Genomic DNA, 25,922 nt, shown 5'->3' on the forward strand with positions numbered 1-25,922 from the left:
CATGATAACTCGTAAGCGGGCACGAGTTGCATAAAACACAACACCCATTATTTTGGGGACTGTCCTTGCCCCCACGCTAGGATAAATGATCTTCAGAACCAAACAAACAAAATTTGTTTTACTGGTAACTTTTATCAACTCCCCGTTTTAGTTGCATTGGCTCTTTAGCGATCTCTCGTGTGCACAAATATTTAATTATTCAGCCTAAGTTGGCGCCCTATTTCCAATTTTTCTGCGTAGGTACCTTCTGCTAAAATTGTTCACACGTGCTTGTTTAAAAGCTGTCAAAATATAATATTTTTGCGTGTCTGGTGTATTTAAATCAATATAACTGATGCATTCAATAAGGCGGTTTATAATCACGCAGTTACTTTCCTAGGCTATTCTATGTTGGAAATATAAGTATATAGAGTGATCTCTACAATCTACATTATATATTCTTATTTAAGATAAACGCATTTTGTTTTAAATATTACGTTTTAGTATACGTTGTACATACATTACAGCAATCTGTTTATAAGTTTAGCATTTGGGTAAATTATGGCGGATTACGATTTGAACGTTTTGTTAGAATTTCTAAAACCGGACGCAGATGGTTCTGTATCGAGTTCAAATCGTCTTTCATCGCAAATATATAGTTTGGAAGCTCTAGCTAGTATGTGCTCATCTAATTGTAAGTTTAAAATGCAGGTGTTGGTACCAGGGTACTTCAATACTGCCTTTTATAAATACTGTACATGTGTTTTGCTGTACTTTCTTGATGCCTTAATTTGTTAATTATATTGTTATATCTGCTACTGTTAAATGAATGTAAGAAATATATATCTTATTTATGCTGGCATAGCAGGGCAACGACAGTCTTAAAACACAGGTGTTCTGTTCTATACACCTCGTGCCCGCTTACAAGGTACTGTAGTGATCGACGTGTGAAAGCGGGCGATAATAATGTTATCGTTGTAATTCCATGTTTAACGATGTTGTATGTTTACTGGTTTAATGATATTGTGTGAGTCCACGTACCGATATTGCCTGACAACGGAAACTGTCACAATTTCCTAGCCGTTTCCTAATTAAGATGCGTGGCTGCTGGCATTGTGTGTGGACTATGCCCAATGGTGAACTATGCTCAATACCCAGACATTGTATCTGTATTTGCGTTATGTGTGACTGGCGGTAAGCCTGGAGGCTGACGTGTTCCCTTCTTCTCACAACTCTCGTCTGTATAAAAGATGGGTGCGCCATGTTTCGGGACGCCTTGAGCCATAAATTCTGCTATCGTATCGTTACGTCACTGTCAAGTTACTAATAAAGGAGTTATTAAGTGTTGATCTGGTTCCAATTGATCTGTGATTAAACGAGGTACAGCATCTAGTACGCGCGAAGAGGAGTACGATAGGACCAGACCCAACAGTACCACGAATGTTACTTTGTCCATGGTTGTTCTTTTAGTTTTATATATATAGAAAATCGAAAATAGTGATATAATATATCTGGGTTTTGTAGACTGCTAGTTATATGTATTGTATCCTATGTATTGGAGCTTATAATATTATAACTTTTATCAGGCAGCCACGCTGAAGAGATGAAAGCTTGCGGAGGAATTGATTTAGTTCTTGATCTACTGTACAACGCAACTTGTGGAAAGCTACAGTTACCCTGCATGTTTATGTTGGCCTGTGCAGCTGAGGCTAATGGTAAGTGTTCTTGTTTTAAACATATGGCAATGAATGAATGACAGTTATTCATCTTTGTGTGTTGGGGCAAAGGCAATTGTTAACACCGGTGTTGTGTTTCATACACCTTGTGCCCGCTAACGAAAACTTATTAAGTGTTTTTTCTTGTGCATAGCTGATAATTCACACAACTCATTGACCGCTGTTTGAGCAATTGTCGTTAAGTTTCCTGCCCAAGGATACATACGCCCGCAATGGTAGCAGCATTAAGCTTTGGAATTAGGAGACTAATAAATAGTTTTCTTCCCACCAAAGTTCATGTCCAGCAATACTTAACGCAAGACAAAATATTTGGGTTGATTCAAACGGCCATAGCTGGAAATAATAACAATGATGTCGGCAGGACTATTGCTTCCTTCTTCCTTCTTTCACTTGTATCACGAAACAGTTGAGTTGAACTTTTATTGCCTTGGGCCAAAAATTAAATGTATATATTGATACAAATCTGTGGTTTTGGAATATGAAACACGTTAGAAAAACTATGAGAATTTGACTAAGTAGGGCAGCACCCAAAAAAGGTGCTGTATTTTACTTAAGAGAAGCTTTGTGGCAGCTTTACATTCTAACTACCCTTAATTTTATTTCTTAATTTTATAACATTCTTTGGCCTATGTCATAATAATGTAATATGTTTGGTAAATACCAGAATGCAGAAAATTCTAGGGTAGGTCTGCATAGCTTGCCACCCCAGGATAGGCGCCTATGTATGTTGCGCAAGCATATGTTTCAAATAGCCATATTAAGTTTAAGAACAAATGTTTGTAAAGTAGCACAAACATGCACATTTCTATTTAACAGAACAAGGACAATTGAAAATTTTTACATCTGGATGTTTGACCCAGCTTATGGACCAGTTTGTGTAAGTATTTCTCGGTATTTTTACTTATTAATATGTCTATTGTTTAGAAGTGTAAAAGAGCCTTACTTTAAGTATGTGTCGACTTGTTTTATATTTTATTGAAAAAACATTATTTTTATAACAAAGGAATAACTTAAACGTATGTTTCAGAAACTACTATAAAATGTTGGCAAATTCAAAAGTTAGGAAAGAAAAAATTAAGCATTGGAATATTATTATAAAGACTTTGTCTTATTCTGTTAATATTCCACAAAACGGTAAGACTTAAATCTAGGTCTGGTGTAGCGACCACGCTTATTTTCTTCCAGATAAATGTAAATATAAATGTTTTTAACCATAAGCGTGTTTTAACAACTGTTGTTTTGTCACTATATTCTGTCTTTCTGTTTAAAATATTTCTAAATCTTCGCTACGGTAACCGAAGAGACAAATAAATTAGTATTATTAATATTTTTTACATTTGTTTAAAAATAAATTGATTTTTTTATTAAACAGAAATGAATCAAAATATTGTGTCCAAGTTGGTACCATGGATTATTGCAACTATACATCGCAAACATTCAAATGAAGTGACGGAACATTGCTGCAAATTACTGTCAGTTGTCATCGAGAATAACAGTAAGTGGGTAAAGTAGCATTGATGATGAATTACATTTAATACTTGTATATGTAAGTGGCAACGACACTCGTTATAAAATTGGTGTTCTGTTTCATACACCTCATGCTCGCTTATGAGTTACCATGTATGTAACGTTTTTATCCTTGATACTTTGTGGTGATTGTTTTCTGTATGGCTGACAGTTTGGACAACCCATTAAAGACCACAGAGCTGGAGCATTACTGTCTCCTTTCAAAAGACAGACACATGCAATGGTAGCAACACTGAGCGAAACCTGTATTCCCCAGTTACGCTCGGAAAAACGGCAACTACTGTGCCATAGCATTAGTGAATCCATTTAATGAATGTTAATAATAGTACAATAATTGTTTATAGCAATTACTACAGCAGGTTGATTTGGATATCACTTAGTACTTGTTCTAATTATAAACAGGTCAATGTCAAACAATTGCATTTACATCACAAGCTGTTGAAGTTCTTATATTATTGTTGAAACATTCAAGTGAAAGTGGAAACTGTGGGGGAGAATGTGTGAATGCATTGGGTTGTTTATTACAAGGAGAAGCAGCAAGTATGACTGTATTTGCATGAAATATAAACATAACTACAATACTTCCTAAATTTGCCATACCATATTTTACTCTGTTTAGTTTTATTTAAAACTTTCATCAATAATTAAACTAGTTAATTGTTAGAATCAAGAAATCACAGAACTATTCATCAAATAATGGATATCGCTAATTAATTTAGTCAGTTTTAACATTAAAAATATGGAATTAACACTTCAATATACTGCTTGTAAGTTCTATAACCATATACCGATTATATCTTCATTTATTTGCCAAGAACACCTTTGTTATGAGAAAATGAATGAATGAAACTTACTTTATCCTCGCGTGGCCGGAAAACGACAGTCGTTATCACAGGGGTTTAACACCTCGTGCCAGCTTACGAGTTACCATGTATGTTACTTTGTAGGTGTTTATTTTGGGGGGATTTTTTCATTGTTTTATGTATGGCTGATAATTTAGACAACCCATTAGTGACCACTGGGTTGGAGCAATTACCGTTAAGTGTCTTGCTCAAGGACACATACACCCACAATAGTAGTAGCGCAAAATAAAATAAACTGAAAGTTACATTTATTCATTCAACTTTTCTGCAGCTGATCAAGAAAAGTTAAAGTTCATCACGCTTGGAGGGTTGTATCTCGTGATGGAACTCATCAAGCAAGACTTGAATGAACACTGGGTTTTATTTCATGTCAACCAATCTATGAATTTGTTAAACTTATGCATAGATGGGTCAGGTACAATAAGCATGTAGGCCATTATACTATCAAACCTTTAATCGAGCACAGTGGTTAGAACACTGGTATTGTACAAGTTTGAAACTTTATGCTGTCACCATTATGTGCATATGTGTCCTTAGGCAAGACACTTGGGCGAGTCCTATAGCAAAGCATGCCATGAGACCTGAGATTTAAAACAGACCTTTACTTCTGGGCTGCGACAACCCATTAACAGTCTATAGGATGGAGGCTAATAATTATCACCCATACATACAGATACAATAAACCAAGTGGTCATAACTCTGCAGTAATACTAAGCATGTATTAGTTAACTCCTAAACTTTTTTTGTAGATCAGTGATTGGAACACTTGTCTTGTACAAGTTTGATTCTGCCACCATTATGTGCGTATGTTCTTAGGCAAGATAAGCCATGCAACCTGATATTTAAGGCCGGATTGGCCCCTTACCCAACTCCTGGGCTGCCTCAACCCATTAATAATCACTAGGTCATTAGGAGAGATTAAACTATTAATTGTCAGCAATACATACAATAAACCAAGTGATCACTTATAGATTCACAGTCATACAATAACTAATAAACCTTATAGGTGTTAGTAGTGAGAAGATACCGGTTCAAAAGATAGCAAACTGTGTGACTGCATTGATGGATAAAGGGTATGGGGATGAATGCTTGAACCAACAATCAATAAAACTACTAAGCAAGATATATAGTAAGTTTGTGTGGTTTTAGGCAGTGCTTGTTAACCTTTTTTGTTATAATTCAAATATTAAACATAAATTAATAGCAAAGCTTTGGTGACCTAATTTACGAAACTATATTGCTGTATAGTGTTTATCATATGCTAAGCTAAATCATCCGGTGCCATAGCACAGTTGGTTAGCGCGCCCGCCTGTAACCCAGAGGTAATGGGTTCAATGCTCGTTGCTGCTACCATTGTGGGCGTATGTGTCCTTTGGCAAGACACTTAACCACAATTGCTCCAACCCAGTGGTCACTAATGGGTTGTCCAAATTATCAGCCACACCTAAAAAAAATCCACAAAAAAACAATTACCCACAAAGTAACATACATGGTAACTCGTAAGCTGGCACAAGGCGTGTGAATACCCGTGTTATAAGGACTGTCATTTACCGGCCACGCGAGGATTAAGTAAGTTACATTCATTCATTCAAATGCTTGCAACACAGTGGTGAGATTCACTGCTTTGTGTTGTAATATTATAATGCTTTTCATTTAATTGCAGATTTTGGAATAAAATCCAAAGCTAATGTCTCAATACCGGTAAGAAATAAACATTATATATATTGAAACTCTGTCAGCCAATATGACACCTGTGTTATAACTCTGCCAAATATGATCAATGAATAACATTAATTTTGTTTCAGAAAAAAAGAGTCAAACAAATCACTTCAAAAAGTAAAACTCGCTCTTAATTATATTTTATGCAATATCTTCATAACAAATTTCACCAGAAAGCGTATGTTTGGACATCAGTGGTACGAATAAAGCAGCTTTGAGAAAAATGTCCGGTGTGTTTGAAAGTCCAACCGATAAAGTTCATGTCCACCTGAAACGAAGCTCGAAAAAGGTAAAAATTTCTAGCAGTATTACGTGGTGACTGGATAGTGAATACTAGAGGGTTTGATAAACTGTGTAGTTAGCGCTCTGGCCTGTAACCCAGAGGTAATGGGTTCAAGGCTTGAGTTGCTACCGTTGTGGGCGTATGTGTCCTTGGGCAAGACACTTCACGGCAATTGCTCCAACCCAGTGGTCACTAATGGGTTGTTAAAATTATCAGCCACACTTAAAAAAAAATAAAAAAATCCACAAAAAACAATCACCCACAAAGTAACGACAGTCGTTATAACACAAGTGTTTTGTTTTAAACACCTCATGTCCGCTTAGTTATATGTTACTTTGTGGGTGATTGTTTCTAATCCTAAACAGTAGTACAACCCATGTTACAATACACCGGTTCAATACATAGTTACTTTTATAGAGCAAGCCACCAATAAGAAGAGGTCAATGTAGTAGTGTGGTTGTTCCACATCCAATGCATTCATATAGAAGATACCATCAACCTAAATATATCAACCATGGTGAGATCTTGTTTAATTAAATGTTGTTTACTTAATTTACATTGTATTGTCTGTAGGTGTAACGGTCACGCATTTTATCAAAAACATGTAAAAAGAAGTAAAAATTTATGTTATGGGCCACAATAACAATGATAATATTATTAAAGCTTTGCTGGAAAAGAGAAATATAATAAGTGAATGTTGATAACTTACATTTCAACTATAAACAAAACCATATCAGTCTGTAATTAAACTACTACATTATCTTTATTTTTTATCATTGTTTGCAGACCTCGTATCACTCTGCAGTGAAATTATTGACAGTGAAGTCGATAGATATTGTAAGAAATATTAAGGTACGATAATTTATCTTTATTTAACATATAAGACTTAAGCCAGTACATAATATACTTTTAAATTCACTCTTAACAAATTTGGCGTTTTTAAAAATATAATCACATAAAAGCTAAAACAGTGTTTATTACCAGCATTGGCAGTTGATTGCTTTTCTGCATTTTTGGCTTTAAACAAAACAGTAGCCTAGTGAGTTTTGTTTTAGGTCATAACTTAACCAATTCACTGCTACATAAATGGTGTTAGTTACAAATTCTAATCTTAATGTAAATTTTAATACACAATGTAAGTGGCAAAAAATCAACAACCAGCAGTGAATGAAGTGCAATCATATGGTAGAAATTATATAGTAGGTTGGGATAATTTAGCCTTTGTTTCCATTCTCTTTTATTGTCCCATTTGGTAGAAAACAAAGAATATTTACAGAATTATATAACCATATCCTCACGACTCTAAAAGAGCGTTGGTAATTGTTAAAAACACCATTACCTAATTTTGGATTTCGTTAGCATCCATCTTACCCCACAGTAATATAACCGCGTTTGTAGTTTAGCGTTTAACATAGTTCTGTTTAATATAGTAAGAGTAATACCTTACACAATACTATATACGACATTTAAAACATTGCTGGATTTATAGTTCTGATACCTTACCCACCTCACCCCACAGTTCTATGTAAGACATATAACATAGCCTGTTTACTTGTAATTGCAAAGCATATAAGCTTGTCACTGCTGCATTTGCAACTTTGTATGTATAAGAGGGTAAGTGCAAACTATGGATAATAATTTCTCATGATATTGTTCATCGTTCATGTCTTGTTTATGAGGCATGGGATGTTCCTCTCTGTGCAGACATGTCTCTAATTCATCTCCTGTGAACACTGTGGCAGGGTCCAAGTGGTTCTTGTTGATTAAAATCACCTGAAACCAAAAAAAATATAATTTGTGAAAGATGAAAACTAATTAGAGAATGTTCTAACACAGTGGTTTAAGCACTCAACTTGTAACTAAAGGTTTCTGGGTGTGAAACTCAACGCTTCTACCATTGTGGGCGTATGTGACCTTGACTCCTTGGGCAAGACACTTACCAGCAATTGCTCCAACCCGGTGGTAACCAATGGGTTGTCCAAACTGATAGCCATACAAAAACTTAAAAATTTACATACATGAAAATGAAAAATCGGCAAATAAATGAAGCAACCACATATTAATACAACATAACACACGCTACCACTAACTCATTACAAATATCTTGATAAACAAAGGAGCTTACCAAATATTCCTTGTAATGTACTTCACACAAGTCTGCGTTATTCTCATGCACTTCGCCCCCGCAGCAAGCATCGATCAATCCATCGGGGGTTTCTTGTTGTTCCATCACCTGTATAACACATTAATATATGATAACATGATCAGTGGCGCAGCCAGGGAGGGGGTTTCGGGGATCGTAACCTCCCCCGTTTAACCCCCCCAAAAAAATTTTTTTTTAATTAAAAAAAGAATTGTAAACATTTTTTTTAATAAAACCCCTCCTTATTTTTTTTTCTGGCTGCGCCACTGAACATGATACATCGATATTTTAATAAAATCCCTATTTACAATGCGTGGGCCATACACAGGTAAGACCAAGTGATAACAAACATATTTTAGTCAAATTTTCTGAGGACAAAGCCTTAGTTAAAGGACCTAGTTCGAAACTGTTGTTAATTGTTTAAAACATGATCAGGGTATTTGCATATTATGTGCTAAATGTGTCCCGTCTTACCCCACAGTACTATATATATATATTTAGCTGTGGTAGTGTCGCTAATTTCAAATTTTCCATCTTTTCACTTGGAAATAGAATAGAATGTTTAGTTAAACCTGGCAAGTATTGTTCGAGATTGTACATTCTGTTCTATGTGGTATTCCACCATCCTGAAGAATCTTCTGCAATCTTTCAATTTCTAAATCTCGAAGGTAGAACAAACAATCTCTTGGATGATGCGCGTGCAGACCTTTGTTTTGGCATGTTCGGAATAATGTGCATCTCTGGAAATAAAAGTATGAATTCGGGAAATGAAAGTTAGATTTGGTATTCTTAGGTTTCCATACATCTTCCTTGGAATTAACTTTGTTGGGATCCATACAGAAAAATAATTACCCACAAAGTTAATACTTGGTAACTTGTTAGCGGACATGAGGTGTATGAAACAGAACACCAGTGTTATAACGACTTTTGTTGCAACACTACACGAGGATAAATAAGTTACATACGTGGTAAATCAGAGGCCGGCATGAGGTTTATAAAACATAACATCTTAGTTATAATGTCAGAAGATTTTGTAACAGAATACTTGTGTTGGGATGTCAGAAGTTAAAATATATGTTGTACATTCTTGTTTGTTAAATAACCATCACCCCAAATTGTTAAACAGTTTGCTTTTTAAGGGACCACGCACCCCAAATTTATAAAAACTATGAAAGAGTAAACACTTCTCCATCTTACTCTGCCTTGCTTGAAAGATCCTTTACATCCACGACAGAATTCGAATGAACAAGTGGAGCATTTGAAATGAATGCAACCACCTTTACTTAAGGCATATCTGAACTTACAGTTTGGACAATCTAGAAAATAAATTTGAATCAGTTTAAAGTTTAGTGGTTCTCAATCCCTGGGTTGCAAGTTGCAACCAAAAAAATATGAGTTTTATTGTAGCGATAATCATTTTACTGGACGATTACAAAAGTAAATAAAAAGTAATCTTGTTGCATTCACCGATTCCATGTTCTTTTAAATGAGCGGCCAACCCCGCTGCTTGTGAATCTGGATCGTTCATCTCCTTCCATTGTTGGAATTCATTGCAAGATATTCCTTCATGTTGGTCTTCCCATGGTTTCTTACAGTCGTAACATGTGGCCTGTACAGTGGATGAATGTAACTTGTTTACCCTCGCATGATGGGGCAAAGACAGTTGTTATGACACGCATGTCTGTTCATACACCCCGTGCCCGCTCACCAGTTACCACGTATGTAACTTTGTGGGTGAACACTTTTTGGTTTATAATTAAGTTGGAGAGATTATAGTTAAGTGTCCAAGGACACATACACCCACAAAGTCCCAATGACAGTTGAGCCTCAACCCATTTTCTCTAAGCTAACCCAGATAACCAGGGTGGCAATTGGATATTCACTCATACACCTTACCTTGCCACAAGCAGAACAAACCATTTTCAAATTGTTTTCTTGTTGCTCGTATAGAAAGCCATTGACGCACTAAACAATAGAAAACAAATCATATTTTGGGGGGATAACATAAGTTAGGATCTTCTTTCACAAAAACTATATTACGATACCAAAGATCATAATGTACATTAAGTGTCTTGCCCAAGGACGCATACGCTTATCAGTATAAAACCCGGTATTGTTTTGTTGCGATGAAAGTGGCCAACCACTCAGACCTGACATATTAATTTTAATAAAACTGTTTTACAGTGAAGTTACAGTGATTGAATGTAACTTATTTATCCACACACGACCGGCAGTATAAAACAAGGGTGCTTCGTTTAAGCACCTCACACACGCGGGATACGCCTATCAGGATCGAGCATTGAACCCGGTACCCTATGTTAACAATTCCAGTGCCTAACCATCGAGACAGGCCACAGGATACATTAAACTCACATTGCGTTTATTAAACAACTACTTACATGAGCGCACCATCTAAAGTTTGGCATCTTCATCAGTGTTTGATCTCGCAACTTTTTCTGAAACAACTGATAAGTTGCGTCGTCCAAACCTCTTCGGATCTACATAGAAATAAGAAATAAATTAAACGGTTCGAATGATAAAGTTGACAATTCTTAAGCTTTATTAACCAACATGTTATACACTTTTCACCATTCTCCTTGTCGATACATACAAGTTATAACCGCTGCCTTGGATTGTATTTTGTCGACTTTAAACTGCCAGAAAACCAAATTTGGCAGTGAATTATCAATAAAACAAGCTTTAAGCTTTAAAATGTAAGAAACCTTGAAGCTACAGCTTTTTTTGAGACTTTCTTCTGCTGGCCGTATATTGCCAAATAAATACCTTGATATGCAGGCATTGTAAAAGCTTGAAGCTTAAGCTGCCACAAAGCTTCCCTAATGTAAAAGACTTTATCTTCAAGCTTCCAAGCCATTCTACCTAGTTTTTTATTCAACTATTGTAGTTCTGCAATAGGTCATTTAAACGCACATTGCCAAACATTAAGTAAACTCAATGTATAAAAAAGTTATTATTATTATATTCTACTCACAAGCGCATCGAGATGATTCAAATAATTCTCCACGCTTTCTCCGTCTTCATCCATATCTGGTTGTAAGCACACGGGACACACAATATGACGCACGTAACGTGGTGTCTCGTTTATCTTGTGTCTTAAGTATTCATGCAAACATCCTCTACAATACTTGCATTCTATATCTGTGCACGTTGGCATACATTCGATCTGGAAAACATTATTATTTATAAAATGCAATCACTGTTCTATTCTATATGGGTGAGGTATTACAGTGAGGCACGCCATGGGACCTGGGATTTAGGCCGGAGTTGGCCCATTACCCCAAAATTGTATATGCACATTCTATTCTATATGGGCAAGGTCCTACAATGAAGCACCTAGGATTTATGCCAGAGTTAGCCCATTACCCCAAAAATGCGGTTGCACTGTAAATGAAGAATATTCCTTATCTTATGGAACAATTTGCAAAGATGAACATGGCTTAACGCCACAGTATTGGTTGTATAATATTGGATAGAACATGTAAGATGAGTCTAATCAGATAAAACTATGGACACAATAGATATTATTATTTTATGATCATTTTTGCCAAAGAACCACACAGAAAACTTTGTTAACTTAATAATCTTAAAATTCATATATACAACCTTGCTTTTTGGGAAGTTTTTAAAACATATCTTGCATTCGTTTCCCAGGAATTTGACGGCAGCTTCATAATCATCGGGGAAAGATCTTGCTGCTTCCATTAAATCGTCGATGTTACATTCATTTAAATAGTCTTCAACTGATAAACAAGGAAAATATATTAAATTTATGAAAATATTGTCTCAGTTTTTTTAACCTTTTTGAAATGACTCATTTAAATACAATATTTGTTTTAAATACAATATTTATTTTAAATACTTAACCTTTAGTTATATTGCTATGTAGTATCCTGTAGATCATACTCAATATAATGTCATTGTCGCAAAGAAAATAACTCGCTAATGCATTCTTTGCTCTCTGAAAGCAAATGTTTTATTAGTTTAACTTTTTTACTTTTTGTTTTATTTTGGACCAACTTACTGTTTCTTCAGTTATTTGAATAAAATCCGTTATTTTTGTTTCATTTTCTTCAATGTCTCCTAGAAGTATGGAATTTATTTAAATATGAAGAGAAACAGGAAACCATAGGTGTCAGGCTTAAGAATTTTTACATGATTTGGAGTAACTTAATCATATACAGTTAGAATAGATATAGTTATTAAACATAGTGGAAAGGGAATATCTTCTTCTTAGCAGATACAAAAAATAACACAGAATTCTGTTCTTTGTTGGCAAATAAGGGTATACAAAAGATTTTTAATAAATGTAAGTTATAAGTTGAAACATGATGTGCTGTATTGAACAATATGTATTTGAGCATACTACAGTTGGGAAAATTGACCATTTTTTTTAATTAGCATGAATATACATACCTCAACTGCACGCATATTTAACACAAACAAAATCACTCACTTAATCTACGATGAATAGACTGAAGTAATTGTTGTTGTAATTCACGAATAGTTTGATTGACATCACCATGGTGATCAAGTAAATATCGTTCATAATCATCGACTAAATATTCTCCTGATGTGTTCACAGCTTCAATCTGGTCAATGAATGGAAATTACTTTATGTTACTTCGTTGGTGATTATTTTTGGAGATATGTTTTTTCATAATCCAGTTACCACGTATGTAACTTTGTGGGTGATTGGATTATTTTAAAGTATGGCTTCCCAGTTTAGACAACCTATTAGTGGTCACTGGGTTGGATACAGGATGCGCCAACTAATATTGTAACTTATTCATCTTGCTGCGATGGGGAAACGACAGACGTTATGACACAGGTGTTTTGTTTCATACACCTCGCGCCCACTTACAAGTTCCCATGTATGTAAATTATTCTGGAGGGTTTCACACCATTTGAAAATCACTGTTTACTTCCCCAAGCTCCAGTTATATTGTAGGAACTGTGGAATACCTTAAATAAAATACGAACAACATTTACCTTTGCCAATTTTCTCAGCTTCAACTTTGCGTTTAATTCATTTTCATCAAATTCACTTTCGACCAATAAATCACTGACTTCTTCAACATTGAACAGGGGGTGCTGGGATTATTAAACTCAATTTTATTAAACATTACTTATTTATCTCTTCAGATATTGGGAAATGCTGTTTAATAAAACCTGTATGGGCCTTCTTCTCTTTTTAATATTATTACAGTGAAGGGGTTCCACACCATAACATGCCCTAGATCTAAGATTAAGGCCAGAGTTGGTCCAATACCCCAACAGCCAGGTTGTTACAAGTTACAACCCATTAGTGACCACTGGGTTAAAGCAACGGTCAAGTATCTTTCCCAGAACACATACACCTATCAGCACTGGGAATCGAACCCGGTACCCTTCGGTTACAATCAGAAACACTTAACCACCAAGCCACAGCAGTTGACCTTACAATTGGTATAGATAAAACGTACTTACCATGTGCATGAACTAAAAATACAAGCACAAATCTACTGAACTATAGCAGTGGACCATACAATGGATGGAAACGGAATTAGTTTAATATAAATGTAGAAACAAAGCATTCCACCTGTGCAGTTAAACTAACAACTTTATTCATCCAGTTATCTTTCAGCCACTGAACTGGATTGCCCATCATATTATTATTACTGCTTGTCTTGAGTTGTTTGATCGCTATTTCAACTTGTTTTGGTGAGAAACCTTCTCTTTCTGCTTCCTGTTATTAGTTAAACTGATTTTATTTTTACAGTCTCAACTAACAGAGCTCTAAACCTATTAAGGCCCTTTTTTAGTGGAAAACACTTATTTTCATATTTCTTAATAAGTGTGCGAAAACAGTCACCAACAAAGTTACATACCTGGTAACTCGTAAGTGGGCAGGAGGTGTATGAAACAGAACACCCATGTTATAACAACTATCGTTGCCCCGCAATGCCAGGATAAATACGTTACATATTTGGTAACTTGTAAGCAGACACGAGTTGTATGGAATAGAACACCCACGTTATAACGACTGCTGTTACCCCAGAACACAAAGATAAACACTTCATACTTACCCTGAGATATCCCACTATTAGCAAGCAATTTAATCTTATATCTTCCTTCTTTGTCTGTTGTTCAAGTTCCCTTACATTCATAGATGAAGGCTCAATATCAACGCATGATATAACTTGATCGTATGTTGTAAACACTTCAATATCTTGTGTGTAACTAACATCAAGTAGGTCAGGGAGGGAAAAATTGTCACTTTCTTGGCCAGATGTTTCTTCACACTGGTAGTGGGTTCTATACAATATAAGTCAGGGTTAGATGGATACCATTAGTGTATTATATCATATTTCACTAATTGCTGCATATCAAACATTATCAGGTAAGAGAATGGACCAACTTGCGTGTTTGAATTTACATTGCTGTGAAATGCAGTTGCATCACTACAGTCAGGTTTTGAACAACTAATAAAAGCTCTTTGGTTTGAAAAGCTTGGTTATTCATTTATGTTTAATATTTGGGTTGCTGCAAATGGTTGAAAAGCGCCATACTAATAAAAATTAAATGCTTAGTGCAATACTCAAAGTCATATTTTCAGTTATTTACCGTATTTCTGAATCAGGTTGTCTGTTTTCCACTTTCGCAGCAAAATTGTCAGTTTGCGAGTTGTTCAAATGTTTTGGCTCCGTTGAGTTGGGACCTGAAGGTGGAAGGAGTTTATTAAAACTATCTTTCAATACATGATATTAAGTCTGTATTAAAGTAATAATACGGGTAAAAAAACGAAAAAATAAAAATCAACGAAAAAGTAACATACTTGGTAACTCGTAAGCAGGCAGGAGGTGTATGAAATATAACATCTGTGTTATAGCGAATGTCTTGTGCAAGGAGAAAGCAAGTTACATTCTTTCATTTAGCATCTGTTTCAGGATATTCTAGAGAACTAAATTAATGTTCATGTTTACCTGATGGTGGAAGTAGTTTATCAAAACTATCGGGCATGTAGCAAATTTCTGGGGGGCCTCTCACTTCATGAAACAAACTAGAAGAGTTTTGGTTGTTTTGCAGAATATCATGGGGGGTGTAGCGGCTTGAGGGTGGGGGGGTTGCAATGCTTAGTGGGGCAAGTTGATTATTTGGTGGATTTTGTGGATAATTTGATGGAAAGTGTTGATAAAGTTGTTGCGTGTGTTGATAACTTGGTAAAACTTGTTGATTTGTTGATAAAACTTGTCGATTTGTGGGCGCAACGTGTTGATTTGTGGGTGGGATATGTTGAATTGTTGATAAAATAGGGGGGTAACTTGATGGGCCGTGTTGAAAGTGTTGATTGTTGTTGATTAAAGCAAGTTGATGTTGATTGGTTTTTGAAGGATGTTGATAAAGTGTTGCAACATGTTGAATATTTGTTGCAGTGTGTTGATTTGTTGATAAGACTTGTTGAACGGTGGGTGTATGTTGGGTATTTGTTAATCCAGGTGCATTAGTTGCTTCAACATGTTGATTTCTTGTTGAAATGTGTTGATTGTTGAATACAGTAGGTTGAATATTTGTTGCATGTTGATGTTTTGTTGTAAAATGTTGATTATTTGTTGATGTATCATTATGTTGATAAAAAGACGGCGATTCAATTCGATCTTCATCCACATTTAATGAAGTTGACGGACTACTTCTTCTGTGTGGATCTTCCAAACCAAATAAACTCAACATCTCATTTTTCCTCGAAGCCAATAAACTTGCTCGCTCAACCAAATGCTTAGTGATTGAAGATAAGTTAGAGAGCCGACTTGCCCCGCTTTTAAAAACATTTATCTGGGTTTCAATCTCGGAACAGAATTGATAAACTTTTTCCCTCCGTTTATTTTCATCTGATATGCAAAGAAAGTCTTCAACTTTTTTGTTGATTTTTTCTTCCCATGTGTCTTCACTTGTACTTCCGTAACCTGTTATGTGTGGTTGGTTGATTATGCTATGTGTGGTTAGAGGTGTAACATTAGGGCATCATGTTACTGCAACGTTTTCATCATGTCACCTAAGCTACAACACATAGTTCTTATAACATATAAACCCAAATACCTTGGCCTGGTCTATTAGATGTTTGTCTCACAGCAGTTTGTTGTGGTACATGTCCATTATTTTGTTGAATTGTTTGGTTATTATGTGTTGGTGTCTGTTGTACAGTAGTTGACACACCATGTAGGGCCAGTGACTGTCGTGTAACTTCAATTCTAACATGATCAAGTCTGTTTGAACATTGATGCCATATCTTATCACATTGTTTGCATTGTTTGTTGTTGCATGTCTTGCAATGCAACTCTGCTTGCTTCTGCCCACAAGCCACACATAAGTCATCCAACATTGTGGGCGATGCAGGTGGAGAACCTGGATTCAATATATGGAACTTAATAAAGTATTGCTAAGAGGCATTGTGCGGCGCCGTGGGGTAGTGGTTAGAGCGCCTAGCTGTAACCATTAGGTAATGGGTTCAAGGCTCGTCACTGCTACCATTGTGGGCGTATGTGTCCTTGGGCAAGACACTTAACGACAATTGCTCCAACCCAGTGGTCACTAATGGGTTGTCCAAATTATCAGCCATACATAAAAAAATGAAAAAATCCAAAAAAATAATAATCACCCACAAAGTAACATATATGGTAACTCGTAAGCTGGCACGAGGTGTTAAACCCGTGTGATAACGACTGTCGCTTTCTGGCCACGCGAGGATAAAGTAAGTTACATTCATTCATTCATTCAGGCATGTCTTGAAATAAAACCCCAAAACAACATCAGAAAATTAGCTCCCCCAAAAAAGAATAATTTTAGCAAGTTATAAAATGAAAATTAACTCCCCCACAAATACATAGGTTCACTATATTTACAAACCAATGTTTCTCCGTAGCACAGTATCCGTTGTATTTCTCATGTTTAGTGAACTTGCTTTTACAGCTGGGGATGACATCTGGTATATATATATAAATATATTAAAGCTTAAATATGGAACCAGGGGTGTGTTAAAATATTACCAACAATTGATAATATTCAAAAGTGCAAACATATCCAAACGTAAAGTTATAATATAGTACAGTTGGGTAGGATGGAAGCTTTTCGCACAAAATATCCAAATATCCAGATCATGTTTTAAACAACTAACGACGATCTATAGGAGTCGTGAGGACACGGTTTTAAATTTTTTTAATGTTTTTGTTTACTACGAAATGGGACAAGAAAATAAAATGAACGGTGTCCCATCTTCCCCACCCTACATTGTCAACTCACCTTGCGTGGAGGTTGCCTGTAGGAGTTGATATCTTGTGGTTTAGGATGCTCGGCCTGAAAATTTAATTCATGACGATTATTTTGGTTCGTGATGAATGTTAATACGTTACCATTAATACTTTCGTTTCATAGAAATTGATTTAAGTTAAATCCAGTAAAAAAGCAACTGCAAAATCTCGTAAGAAAAAAAAACGTGCATATATATATATTTGTATTCATAAAAAAATTTTAAAAAACAACTTACATTGTCAATGAGCAATAACTCAAACTTGAGCAATATGATATCCGATGTTACCATCACCACGTTATTTATGTCAGGTTCAATCACATGGTTGGGAAAAGATAAACCGTCTCTCACTGGTGTGGTGTAGCCCATCAAGTTAAGAATATCTCTGGCACCCTGTGTGACATAATGAATGTTATCATTAAATATAGATGTTATAGGCCTGGGGTTGTAGAGTGGGCAGCAAACCCTGGAATTTTGTGTACTGCATCAATCAGTAAGCATTAATTTATTTTACAGGATTGTTGAACTATCAATACTTTTATTGATTTTATAATAACTAAATAAATATTATAAAAAAACCACAAAACATGATTGGATCTCAAAATGTACAGTCCTGAACTTTTAACCAAATGATAAAATGTGATACAGTTACATTCTGAATGAATGAATGAATGTAACTTACTTTATCCTCGCGTGGCCGGAAAACGACAGTCATTATCACACGGGTTTAACACCTCGTGCCAGCTTACGAGTTACCATGTATGTTACTTCGTGGGTGATTTTTTTTGGATTTTTTCATTTTTATTATGTATGGCTGATAATTTGGACAACCCATTAGTGACCACTGGGTTGGAGCAATTGTCGTTAAGTGTCTTGCCCAAGGACACATACGCCCACAATGGTAGCAGCGACGAGCCTTGAACCCATTACCTAATGGTTACAGGCAGGCGCGCTAACCACTACACCACGGCGTCGGACAATTCTCCTGTTTAAACTCTGAACAATTTAGCTTTGAAGGTAACCAAGGGTAATACAAGCTGTTAGAGTATTTCCTCATAGGACCTGATCAACATAATTATAATATGGCATACCACACTTCAAACTCACTAATCACCAGGCTAATATATTGTTGTAGCGGCTGCATTATGGTTTACTGCAAGCGGTAAACTGAGGAATGAACACGAGATGCAGTATTTATAGGGCATAGGAAAAAATAAACGTAGAAAAAAGGCACTTGTGTACGCTTCGGCACACACATGAAGGGCCGCCACATTGTAGCTTAATTAACCTTAATTGTATCAACTTTGGAGTGAAATATTTGGTTTGAAAAGCGAACAACTCTCCATTGTGGAGGTTTCTCATCTTTAATCAAGTTCTTCCCATATTTCTCAAGGATTCCCAAACCAACAGTTAAGTCAGTGACATACGCCTTGAAAAATACAAATTGTTACAACATAAACATACAAAAAATATATGACAAAAAAGCTTTATGCAAAAAGGCGTCATAACACGGGTGTTTTGTTTCATACACCGCGTGCCTGCTTACAAGTTACCACGTATATATTAATTATTTATCATCGCATGGCAGGCAACGACAGTTGTTATAACGCGGGTGTTCTGTTTCATACACCGCGTGCCCGTTTACAAATACCACGTATGCAACTTATTTATCCTCACAGGGCAACCACAGTGATTATAGCACGAATGTTCTGTTTAATACACCTCGTGCCAGCTTACAAACCACCACTTGTACAACTTTGTTGGTAGTTAAACTTACAAGTTTTATTTATAAATTCAAAATAATTAATAATTACCTGGCAATTATCCTGCAGAAACTTGACAACATTGACTTTGAAATATCTCGATGTCAAACTACTTGAATTCCTCAATATTTTATTAACATGACCAAAAACTTCCGCACTTTTTGCTTGGCCAACACGGACGCGTTGGAATAAAGTATTTTGTGCTGACTGTAGTTCAGATGTCATACTTTTCCAACAAATTTGTTTTTACTTAAATAATTCATTAAAATTGGTTTAGCAAGTATTTCTAGTAAGCCCAAGTAAAAGTATGACAAAACTAAAGTAAATACTAAAGTTATTAGTTATATAACGTTAAGGTGCTAGCGGAAAATCCCCTCCCCCCTAAGTTATCTGCTAACACTTTACTACTAACTACATAACTTAACCTAACTACCAAACTCGTTTAGTTTTTAAACATTAAATTCATTATACTTGTATGTTTTCAACTGTCTAATAACCAAACTTGTTTTATAGTCAAACACTTTATATTATTTGAATAAACGTTTATAAAGCAAACACGACATACCCACGCAAATTATACATTCATTTACTTACGTTATAAAAAGTAAACAGAGTCAAATATTAGAAAAATAAAAACTCAAAATGCGGAACATAATAACAAACTGTAGGGAATTTCCCATCAAGGTAGTTTAGTACACAGTATGCCCAACAACATTGGGAGAACATAGTTTTAATGGGACCACAGACTATAACGGCAAGTGTTTTTGTATCGTTCTAAATTCAAACACCCATTACATTTTTTTGTTTTTAAACTAGTTAATGTAGATGTTTCTGCGACAATATGCCGTGCTAGTTTATTCATTTTGACCACTTTTTTCCATATATAGTAGGGTGGGGGAAAATGGGATATTTTTTATTATGCTTTTTCTCGTAACTCTAAAACGGTACTATAAGTTTTTTTATAGATATAGTACTGTGGAGTAAGTATACTAGATAATGCTCTGAAGTTTGACGTATTTATTTTATGCCCGAAACAAGAAAAACGCATTTTACTTCACACCGTATAAAACCTTGCGATCGTTTATTTCTGTATGGCTGACAATTTAGTTAGACAACCCGTTACAGTGACCACTGGTAAACGCTTTCTCAGTTAAATGTTTTAAACAAATATAAATACATACCCCGACAACGATAGCTGAATAATAAATAAACCGAAAACCAAATAAAATGTAAAGGTATTTACACGTTTAAACTGTACAGCCCTGTTCCACAAACTTGGCTGATGTATTATAAATAAAACCAAGATCATTCTCTAACTCGGACACGAAGGGTGTTGAGTGCCCGAAGGTCTCGCTGCTAAATGTTCGTTCCAAATCTTTGAGAAGAAGTTTCCAATCTCTTCTAGCAAGATCAAACGTGTCGTACTTATACCCGAACAATTCTTGGTAATAATAAGAATTGCTGACGGTCCACGAGTCTTTGTTTAACGTGACGTAACTTGGGTTCATTGAAGCGTTACAGAACGGAGACATCGGCCAATCCCAGGATCCAGAAATATCCGGACGGTTAAAAAAATTTAATCGTATGTCTTCCTAAAACGGTAAGAGAATGAATGAATGAATGAATGAATGTAACTTATTTATCCTCGCATGGCGGGGCAACGACAGTCGTTATAACAAGGGTGTTCTGTTTCATACACCCTGTGCCTGCTTACGAGTTACCACGTATGTAACTTATTTATCCTTGCGTAGTGGGGCAATGACAGGCGTTATAACACGGGTATTCTGTTTCATTCACCACCTTACCGTATAGGTAACTTTGTTGGTAATTGTAAAAGCGGGTAAAAGCAAATAATTGCCCAATTCAATTTTAACAAGACATACATATTTTGTTCAGTGTTTCATACACCTCGTATATCTGCTTAAACGTATAGACAATTCATTGATGTTCACGGGGTGGGGAAAAAAATATAAGAAGACACCCGTGTTATAACTCGACAGTGGGCATGGGGACCTATATATACCTCGACAGTGAGTATGGGGACCTATATATAACTCGACAGTGAGCATGGGGACCTTATAAGGTTGCAGAAAACTTTCTTTCGTCCAATCCTGTTGACCCAGTAGCTCCCTCAAGCGACGAAACATCGCGTATAAACGATCCATTTGACTATGGTGAAGATAAAACATGGCGTCGAACGCTGAGTAGCCAATATTGCGCATACTGTATGTGCAGTTAGTTGTAACATTCTTGGATTTTACACAAGCACATTCGTGAATCTGAAATAATTGAATAAATGAATGTAACACTTTACCAATACGTTGCATATGCTGACAATGACAGTCGTTATACCACGTGCGTTCAGTTCCATACACCTCGTGTCTGCTGCTTACGAGTTACCATGTCTGTAACTTATTTACCCTCGCATGGCGGGGCAACAACAGTCGTTATAACACGGGTGTTTTGTTTCATACACCTCGTACCCACTTACGAGTTACCATGTCTGTAACTTATTTATCCTCGCATGGGGGCAATGACAGTGGTTATATTACGGGTGTTCTGTTTCATACACCCCGTGTCAGCTTACGAGTTGCCACGTATGTAACTTTGTGCGTAGTGGTTTTCAAAATCACATTTATTAATCAAAATTTTACCTGATCATGGGAATGTACAGAAATATCGTCAAACAGTTTATAATTCGGCATGTTCAGTGCTTGTATAATGTTTTGGAGCATCAAACGTTGTTTTCTGTACCCTGCTTCTTCAACCATACGGTAATTGTACCTAGATAAGTAACACTAGTTATGGTTCGAATTAATGGACCAACTCTGGCCTAAATCTCAGTGGTTAGGCGCCTAAATCGCAACCGAAGGGTACCAGGTTCGATGCTCGAGACTGACACGCGGCGTATATGTCCTTGGGTGAGATACTTAACGGTAATTGTTCCAACCAAATGGTCGCTAATGGGCTGTAGCACCTTAGGTGTCAATTCTGGCCCGGACTTAAGCGTGTCACGCTATAGGACCTTCACACACATATACGATCTAACATTACCAGCATTGTAATTGCTAACCATTTGTAACTGTTACAATATTAAACACTTACAATGTTCTGTTGTTAACTGGAGCGTGACTTGGTATGTAAGTTCTATAGAATGGATTGGGAACATATTCCTTTAATATGGGATCATAAATGGTCGGGTTCTTCACTAAATCTGGAAGTCCTTTGTAAGTAGGATCCGTCCAATCCCAGTAAGGAACTCCAAGAGTTTTGTTTTTCATGTGGCGAGACAAACCTGACCGCAACACGACAGTTGTTAAAACACGGGTGTTCTGTTTCATACACCTCGTATATACTACGTATATGTGACCTTGTGAGAGATTTCTTTTCGGGTACATTCAAAATATAAAGTTCGTTTCGGTGATCATTTAGGGGTTGTCCAAATTTTCAACCATGCAGAAAAATCAATCACCCAAAAAGTTACTAAGGTGGTAACACGTATTAGCGGGCACGAGGTGTACAAAACAGAACACCCGTGTTATAACGACTGTCGTTGCTCCACCATGTGAGGATAAACAATTTGCTTTCATTCTCACTCACCAAGTTCAAACTGCACCATAATCAATCTATGCCATGGTAAAAACATAGGGTGTTGATGCCAGCTACAATGTCCTTCTCCATGTTCTTTAATACCATGTTTGTACCATGGGCATCTATAAGGCCAGCCATGCCACTTTGCGATGCTCTGTTTAAAAGATCAAACTATTACCAAATAAAGAATAATTTCATTCATACTACGGTGGGGTAAGATTAACTTTTGCGCATAATATCCCGAATTTTCTAATCGTATTTTAAACAATTATCAACGCTCTTTAGAGCAGTTGGTTATGTAATTCAGTAGATACACTTTGTTTACTATTAAATAGGAAATTTCCTTTTTAAAATCAACCGTTGTACAGAGTTGAACAAATCCTCTCCAGCTTACACCAACAGATTTTAACAGCTAGTAAGAAACAATTTACAAAACTTACGAGGAATCCGAATAGAGACCGATCTTGTTTTAATTTAGCGAACCCTTGAATGAAATCGTGAAGTTCGTCATCGCTCAGATCCAAGAGGTTTTTACGAATTCGAAAATCTGAATTAGAATAAAATTATTAAATGTAACTTATTTACCCTCGCGTGGCGGGGCAATGACAACCAGATTGGTAACAGCATCGAGCTTTGAGCCCCTGCACCGTTTGGCTACCAGAGCTTTAACCCGCAGTGCTAAGCTTATGTGATTTGTTTAGCTGCTACCAACATTATCCAACGTTGCCAACTTACCCCTGGTAACTTTTGAACACGATCTTGATTGGCTACCAGCACCCACACATCTATTATTCGCAGATCTTCCTAACTTGGTCTTACAAAGTCGTCCTCTGTGTTGCACCCCACCCCACTCAGATACAATGCATGAACTCCAACTTGACCATTCACCAAACCTGGCTGGATTGTCAACATCGTATATATAGTAGGGTGGGGGAAGATGAAACACCTTTCATTATACTTTCATTATATCGTCCCATTTGGTAGTAAACAAAGAACATTCGAAGAAATAAAAAAAAACGTTTTCTCACGACTCCAATGAACCGCTGTTAATTGTTTAATACACGTTCAGGATATTTGGATATTATGTGCTAAAGGTGTCACGTCTTTCCCCACCCTACTATATATAGAATATAATGCCCACAATTAATTAATGTAACTTATTTATCCTCGCTTGGTAGGGAAACGATAACACAGGTGTTCGTTTCATACACCTTGTGCGCACTTACAAGTTACCGCGCATGTAACTTAGTGGGTGATACTTTTATGTATGGCTGACAAAAACTCATTATTCGGGTTGGATGTTCGCCTTATCCAATTTTATCACATAAATACGTATAGTTTAAATTATAACTCACCTTTTGCACACGAACGTCGGTTTAGCGCAAGTATGTAACCTCTTCTACAAGTGCAAGCGCAACACCCTGTTCTTACGAAGTATATTTTCCCTTGGTCGCAATTTAACAAGAAACAAGATTGATCTGAAAAATTAAATGGTTTTGATTAAAAAACAACTAGACGGTTCTCTATTTTTGCCCAGCGCCAACCATATAGTACAGAGTTTGATTCGCTCATATCTTAACCAGAATATCTTTGTTTAGATTCGATGCATTCACCGCCTTCGATGTACGTGTTCTCTTACTAATAAATTGCCGGTCATGGAGAAGAAAAAATCAGCTACAAAATTACATAGGTTTTATTTTCTTTCATTCAATCATTCTCACTTACTTTTGCATTGGTTGTGTAGAAACGAATGCAACGCAGTTTTGGGCGGAACCGATTCAAAGTTGATGACGTCACCTTGTTCGTAGTTGCTTAAGTTGTTTGGTGAAATATGTGGATGAGGTGTATCTGCTGGTAATAAGAAGCTCAACCTTAGAAGAGAATGAATGTAACTTGTGACGGAGCAACGACAGTAGTTAACAATTACCTTTTTGAGATGACAAAGCGAATAATGACGTCATCAATGCAATGATGAAGTTGAAATGATAATACGTCATTGTGACGTCACAAGCCAGTGTGTGTGTAATACTGGAAATAATTATTACGTAACAATTGTTTCAACTTAATTTTAGAATTGGTAACAAACAAACAATTTTTTCCAAATTCTAGAAAGAATAAATAAATTATTATAATCTATATCCTCATGGCGGGGCAACGACAGTCGGTATAACACGGGTGTTTTGTTTCATACACCTCACGCCGCATATAGGTTACCACCCATGTAGCTTTGTGGGTGATTGTTTTTCTGTATAGCTGACAATTTGAACATCCCTTAAGGTTCAAACCATTGTGCCATAGCGGTAGATATTGATAATTAAAGCTTTCGGTGTTATACAATATGACCCCAAACTAACAAATGATATCAGCAACAAAAACTGCTCCTATGTAACTTAATCTAATATGCAAATATAAACGTATATCATTGCTACCTGCATGAAAACCTTAAAATATAACATGGTCAACCACTTCTGAAAAACTATTGAATTGAAACAGTCTTGAACATATGGTATTACCAGACACATAATATAACACGTAAAATACTCGACTCTATCTGTAATATTAGTCAAAGTATAAATCTTCGTCCTAAGCTCACAAATGAAAACAGAAAGTACTCGCTAACTTATTACAATATGTAAATATTCCAAAGGACAAACGGTACATGGAGGTATAGTTAGTAATACTTCCTAATCCCAACCAATGCTTCATTATTCCATGAACTACCAATCCACAATTTAAATACACCAACGCTTAATTGGGATCTAATAAATGGGCACGAATTGGGAAATCAATTAATTTCATTATATAGTTGGGTGGGGGAAGATGGGGCACCTTTTTATTTTATTTTTGCGTCCCATTGGTAGAAAACCAAGAACATTCAAAGAATTATAAAACTGTATCCTAACAACTCCCATAGACCGTTGTTAATTGTTTAAAACACAACCAGGATATTTGGATATTATGTGCTAAAGGTATCCCATCTTACCCCCTATACTATACCACTTAAATAACCTCACATG

At 36.1% G+C, this 25,922-nt stretch overlaps 3 protein-coding genes across 6 annotated transcripts; 1 reads left to right on the forward strand and 2 right to left on the reverse strand.

The window, feature by feature from the left end:
- Positions 1–268: 268 nt before the first annotated feature.
- On the forward strand, positions 269–12,073 carry LOC149730365 (telomere repeats-binding bouquet formation protein 1-like). Of its 3 annotated transcripts, XM_089887326.1 has the most exons (15): positions 278–673; positions 1,566–1,694; positions 1,989–2,120; positions 2,532–2,592; positions 2,743–2,849; positions 3,088–3,210; positions 3,645–3,782; positions 4,377–4,520; positions 5,112–5,234; positions 5,769–5,806; positions 5,911–5,941; positions 5,998–6,113; positions 6,525–6,624; positions 6,894–6,959; positions 11,923–12,073. In XM_089887326.1, the coding sequence occupies exons 1-14, from the start codon at positions 541–543 to the stop codon at positions 6,956–6,958; spliced, it is 1,440 nt and encodes a 479-aa protein (XP_089743452.1). In that variant the 5' UTR covers positions 278–540; the 3' UTR covers position 6,959; positions 11,923–12,073. The 3 variants fall into 3 exon arrangements, 2 of the variants coding, with proteins under 2 accessions (XP_089743454.1, XP_089743452.1); XR_016385912.1 differs by lacking the exon at positions 5,911–5,941 and having other exon boundaries at positions 272–673; positions 11,923–11,997; XM_089887328.1 differs by lacking the exons at positions 5,911–5,941; positions 6,525–6,624; positions 6,894–6,959; positions 11,923–12,073 and having other exon boundaries at positions 269–673; positions 5,998–6,204.
- Positions 6,861–19,678, reverse strand: LOC149730366 (E3 ubiquitin-protein ligase RNF31-like). Its single transcript, XM_089887321.1, has 23 exons — positions 19,366–19,678; positions 18,840–18,980; positions 17,789–17,944; positions 17,545–17,598; positions 17,152–17,227; positions 16,345–16,650; positions 15,234–16,211; positions 14,875–14,968; positions 14,337–14,565; positions 13,850–13,996; positions 13,261–13,362; positions 12,725–12,860; positions 12,293–12,351; positions 12,136–12,229; positions 11,875–12,011; positions 11,243–11,434; positions 10,650–10,748; positions 10,147–10,215; positions 9,718–9,859; positions 9,448–9,566; positions 8,823–8,990; positions 8,233–8,340; positions 6,861–7,880 (listed from the first exon to the last, which is right to left on the reverse strand). Exons 1-23 carry the CDS (start codon positions 19,537–19,539, stop codon positions 7,686–7,688), a joined length of 3,975 nt encoding a protein of 1,324 aa, XP_089743447.1. The 5' UTR covers positions 19,540–19,678; the 3' UTR covers positions 6,861–7,685.
- Positions 19,679–20,028: 350 nt separating this feature from the next.
- On the reverse strand, positions 20,029–25,031 carry LOC149730367 (hemocyanin, beta-C chain unit D-like). 2 transcript variants are annotated; one of them, XM_089887325.1, is made up of 10 exons: positions 24,833–25,031; positions 24,631–24,753; positions 24,261–24,383; positions 23,641–23,802; positions 23,346–23,452; positions 22,915–23,059; positions 22,420–22,609; positions 21,969–22,098; positions 21,390–21,593; positions 20,029–20,906 (listed from the first exon to the last, which is right to left on the reverse strand). In XM_089887325.1, exons 1-10 carry the CDS (start codon positions 24,900–24,902, stop codon positions 20,562–20,564), a joined length of 1,599 nt encoding a protein of 532 aa, XP_089743451.1. In that variant the 5' UTR covers positions 24,903–25,031; the 3' UTR covers positions 20,029–20,561. The 2 variants fall into 2 exon arrangements, with proteins under 2 accessions (XP_089743451.1, XP_089743450.1); XM_089887324.1 differs by having other exon boundaries at positions 24,631–24,756.
- Positions 25,032–25,922: the final 891 nt, after the last annotated feature.

This window comes from Ciona robusta, chromosome 10 (genome assembly GCF_009617815.1).
Source record: "Ciona robusta chromosome 10, ASM961781v2".
NCBI lineage: Eukaryota > Metazoa > Chordata > Ascidiacea > Phlebobranchia > Cionidae > Ciona > Ciona robusta.

Excerpts from the sequence above, each read along its gene's own strand:
- LOC149730365 (XM_089887326.1), top strand. The coding sequence starts at position 541 with ATGGCGGATTACGATTTGAACGTTTTGTTAGAATTTCTAAAACCGGAC. Across the intron at positions 3,783-4,376 it reads ATTACAAGGAGAAGCAGCAA|CTGATCAAGAAAAGTTAAAG; the intron begins GTATGACTGTAT and ends ACTTTTCTGCAG. Across the intron at positions 6,625-6,893 it reads ACCTAAATATATCAACCATG|ACCTCGTATCACTCTGCAGT; the intron begins GTGAGATCTTGT and ends CATTGTTTGCAG.
- LOC149730366 (XM_089887321.1), bottom strand. The coding sequence starts at position 19,539 with ATGACATCTGAACTACAGTCAGCACAAAATACTTTATTCCAACGCGTC. Across the intron at positions 17,228-17,544 it reads ACAGGCAACCTCCACGCAAG|ATGTCATCCCCAGCTGTAAA; the intron begins GTGAGTTGACAA and ends TATATATACCAG. Across the intron at positions 16,212-16,344 it reads ATCTAATAGACCAGGCCAAG|GTTACGGAAGTACAAGTGAA; the intron begins GTATTTGGGTTT and ends CACACATAACAG.
- LOC149730367 (XM_089887324.1), bottom strand. The coding sequence starts at position 24,902 with ATGACGTATTATCATTTCAACTTCATCATTGCATTGATGACGTCATTA. Across the intron at positions 24,757-24,832 it reads CGCTTTGTCATCTCAAAAAG|CAGATACACCTCATCCACAT; the intron begins GTAATTGTTAAC and ends TCTTATTACCAG. Across the intron at positions 23,453-23,640 it reads GTGTTCAAAAGTTACCAGGG|ATTTTCGAATTCGTAAAAAC; the intron begins GTAAGTTGGCAA and ends ATTCTAATTCAG.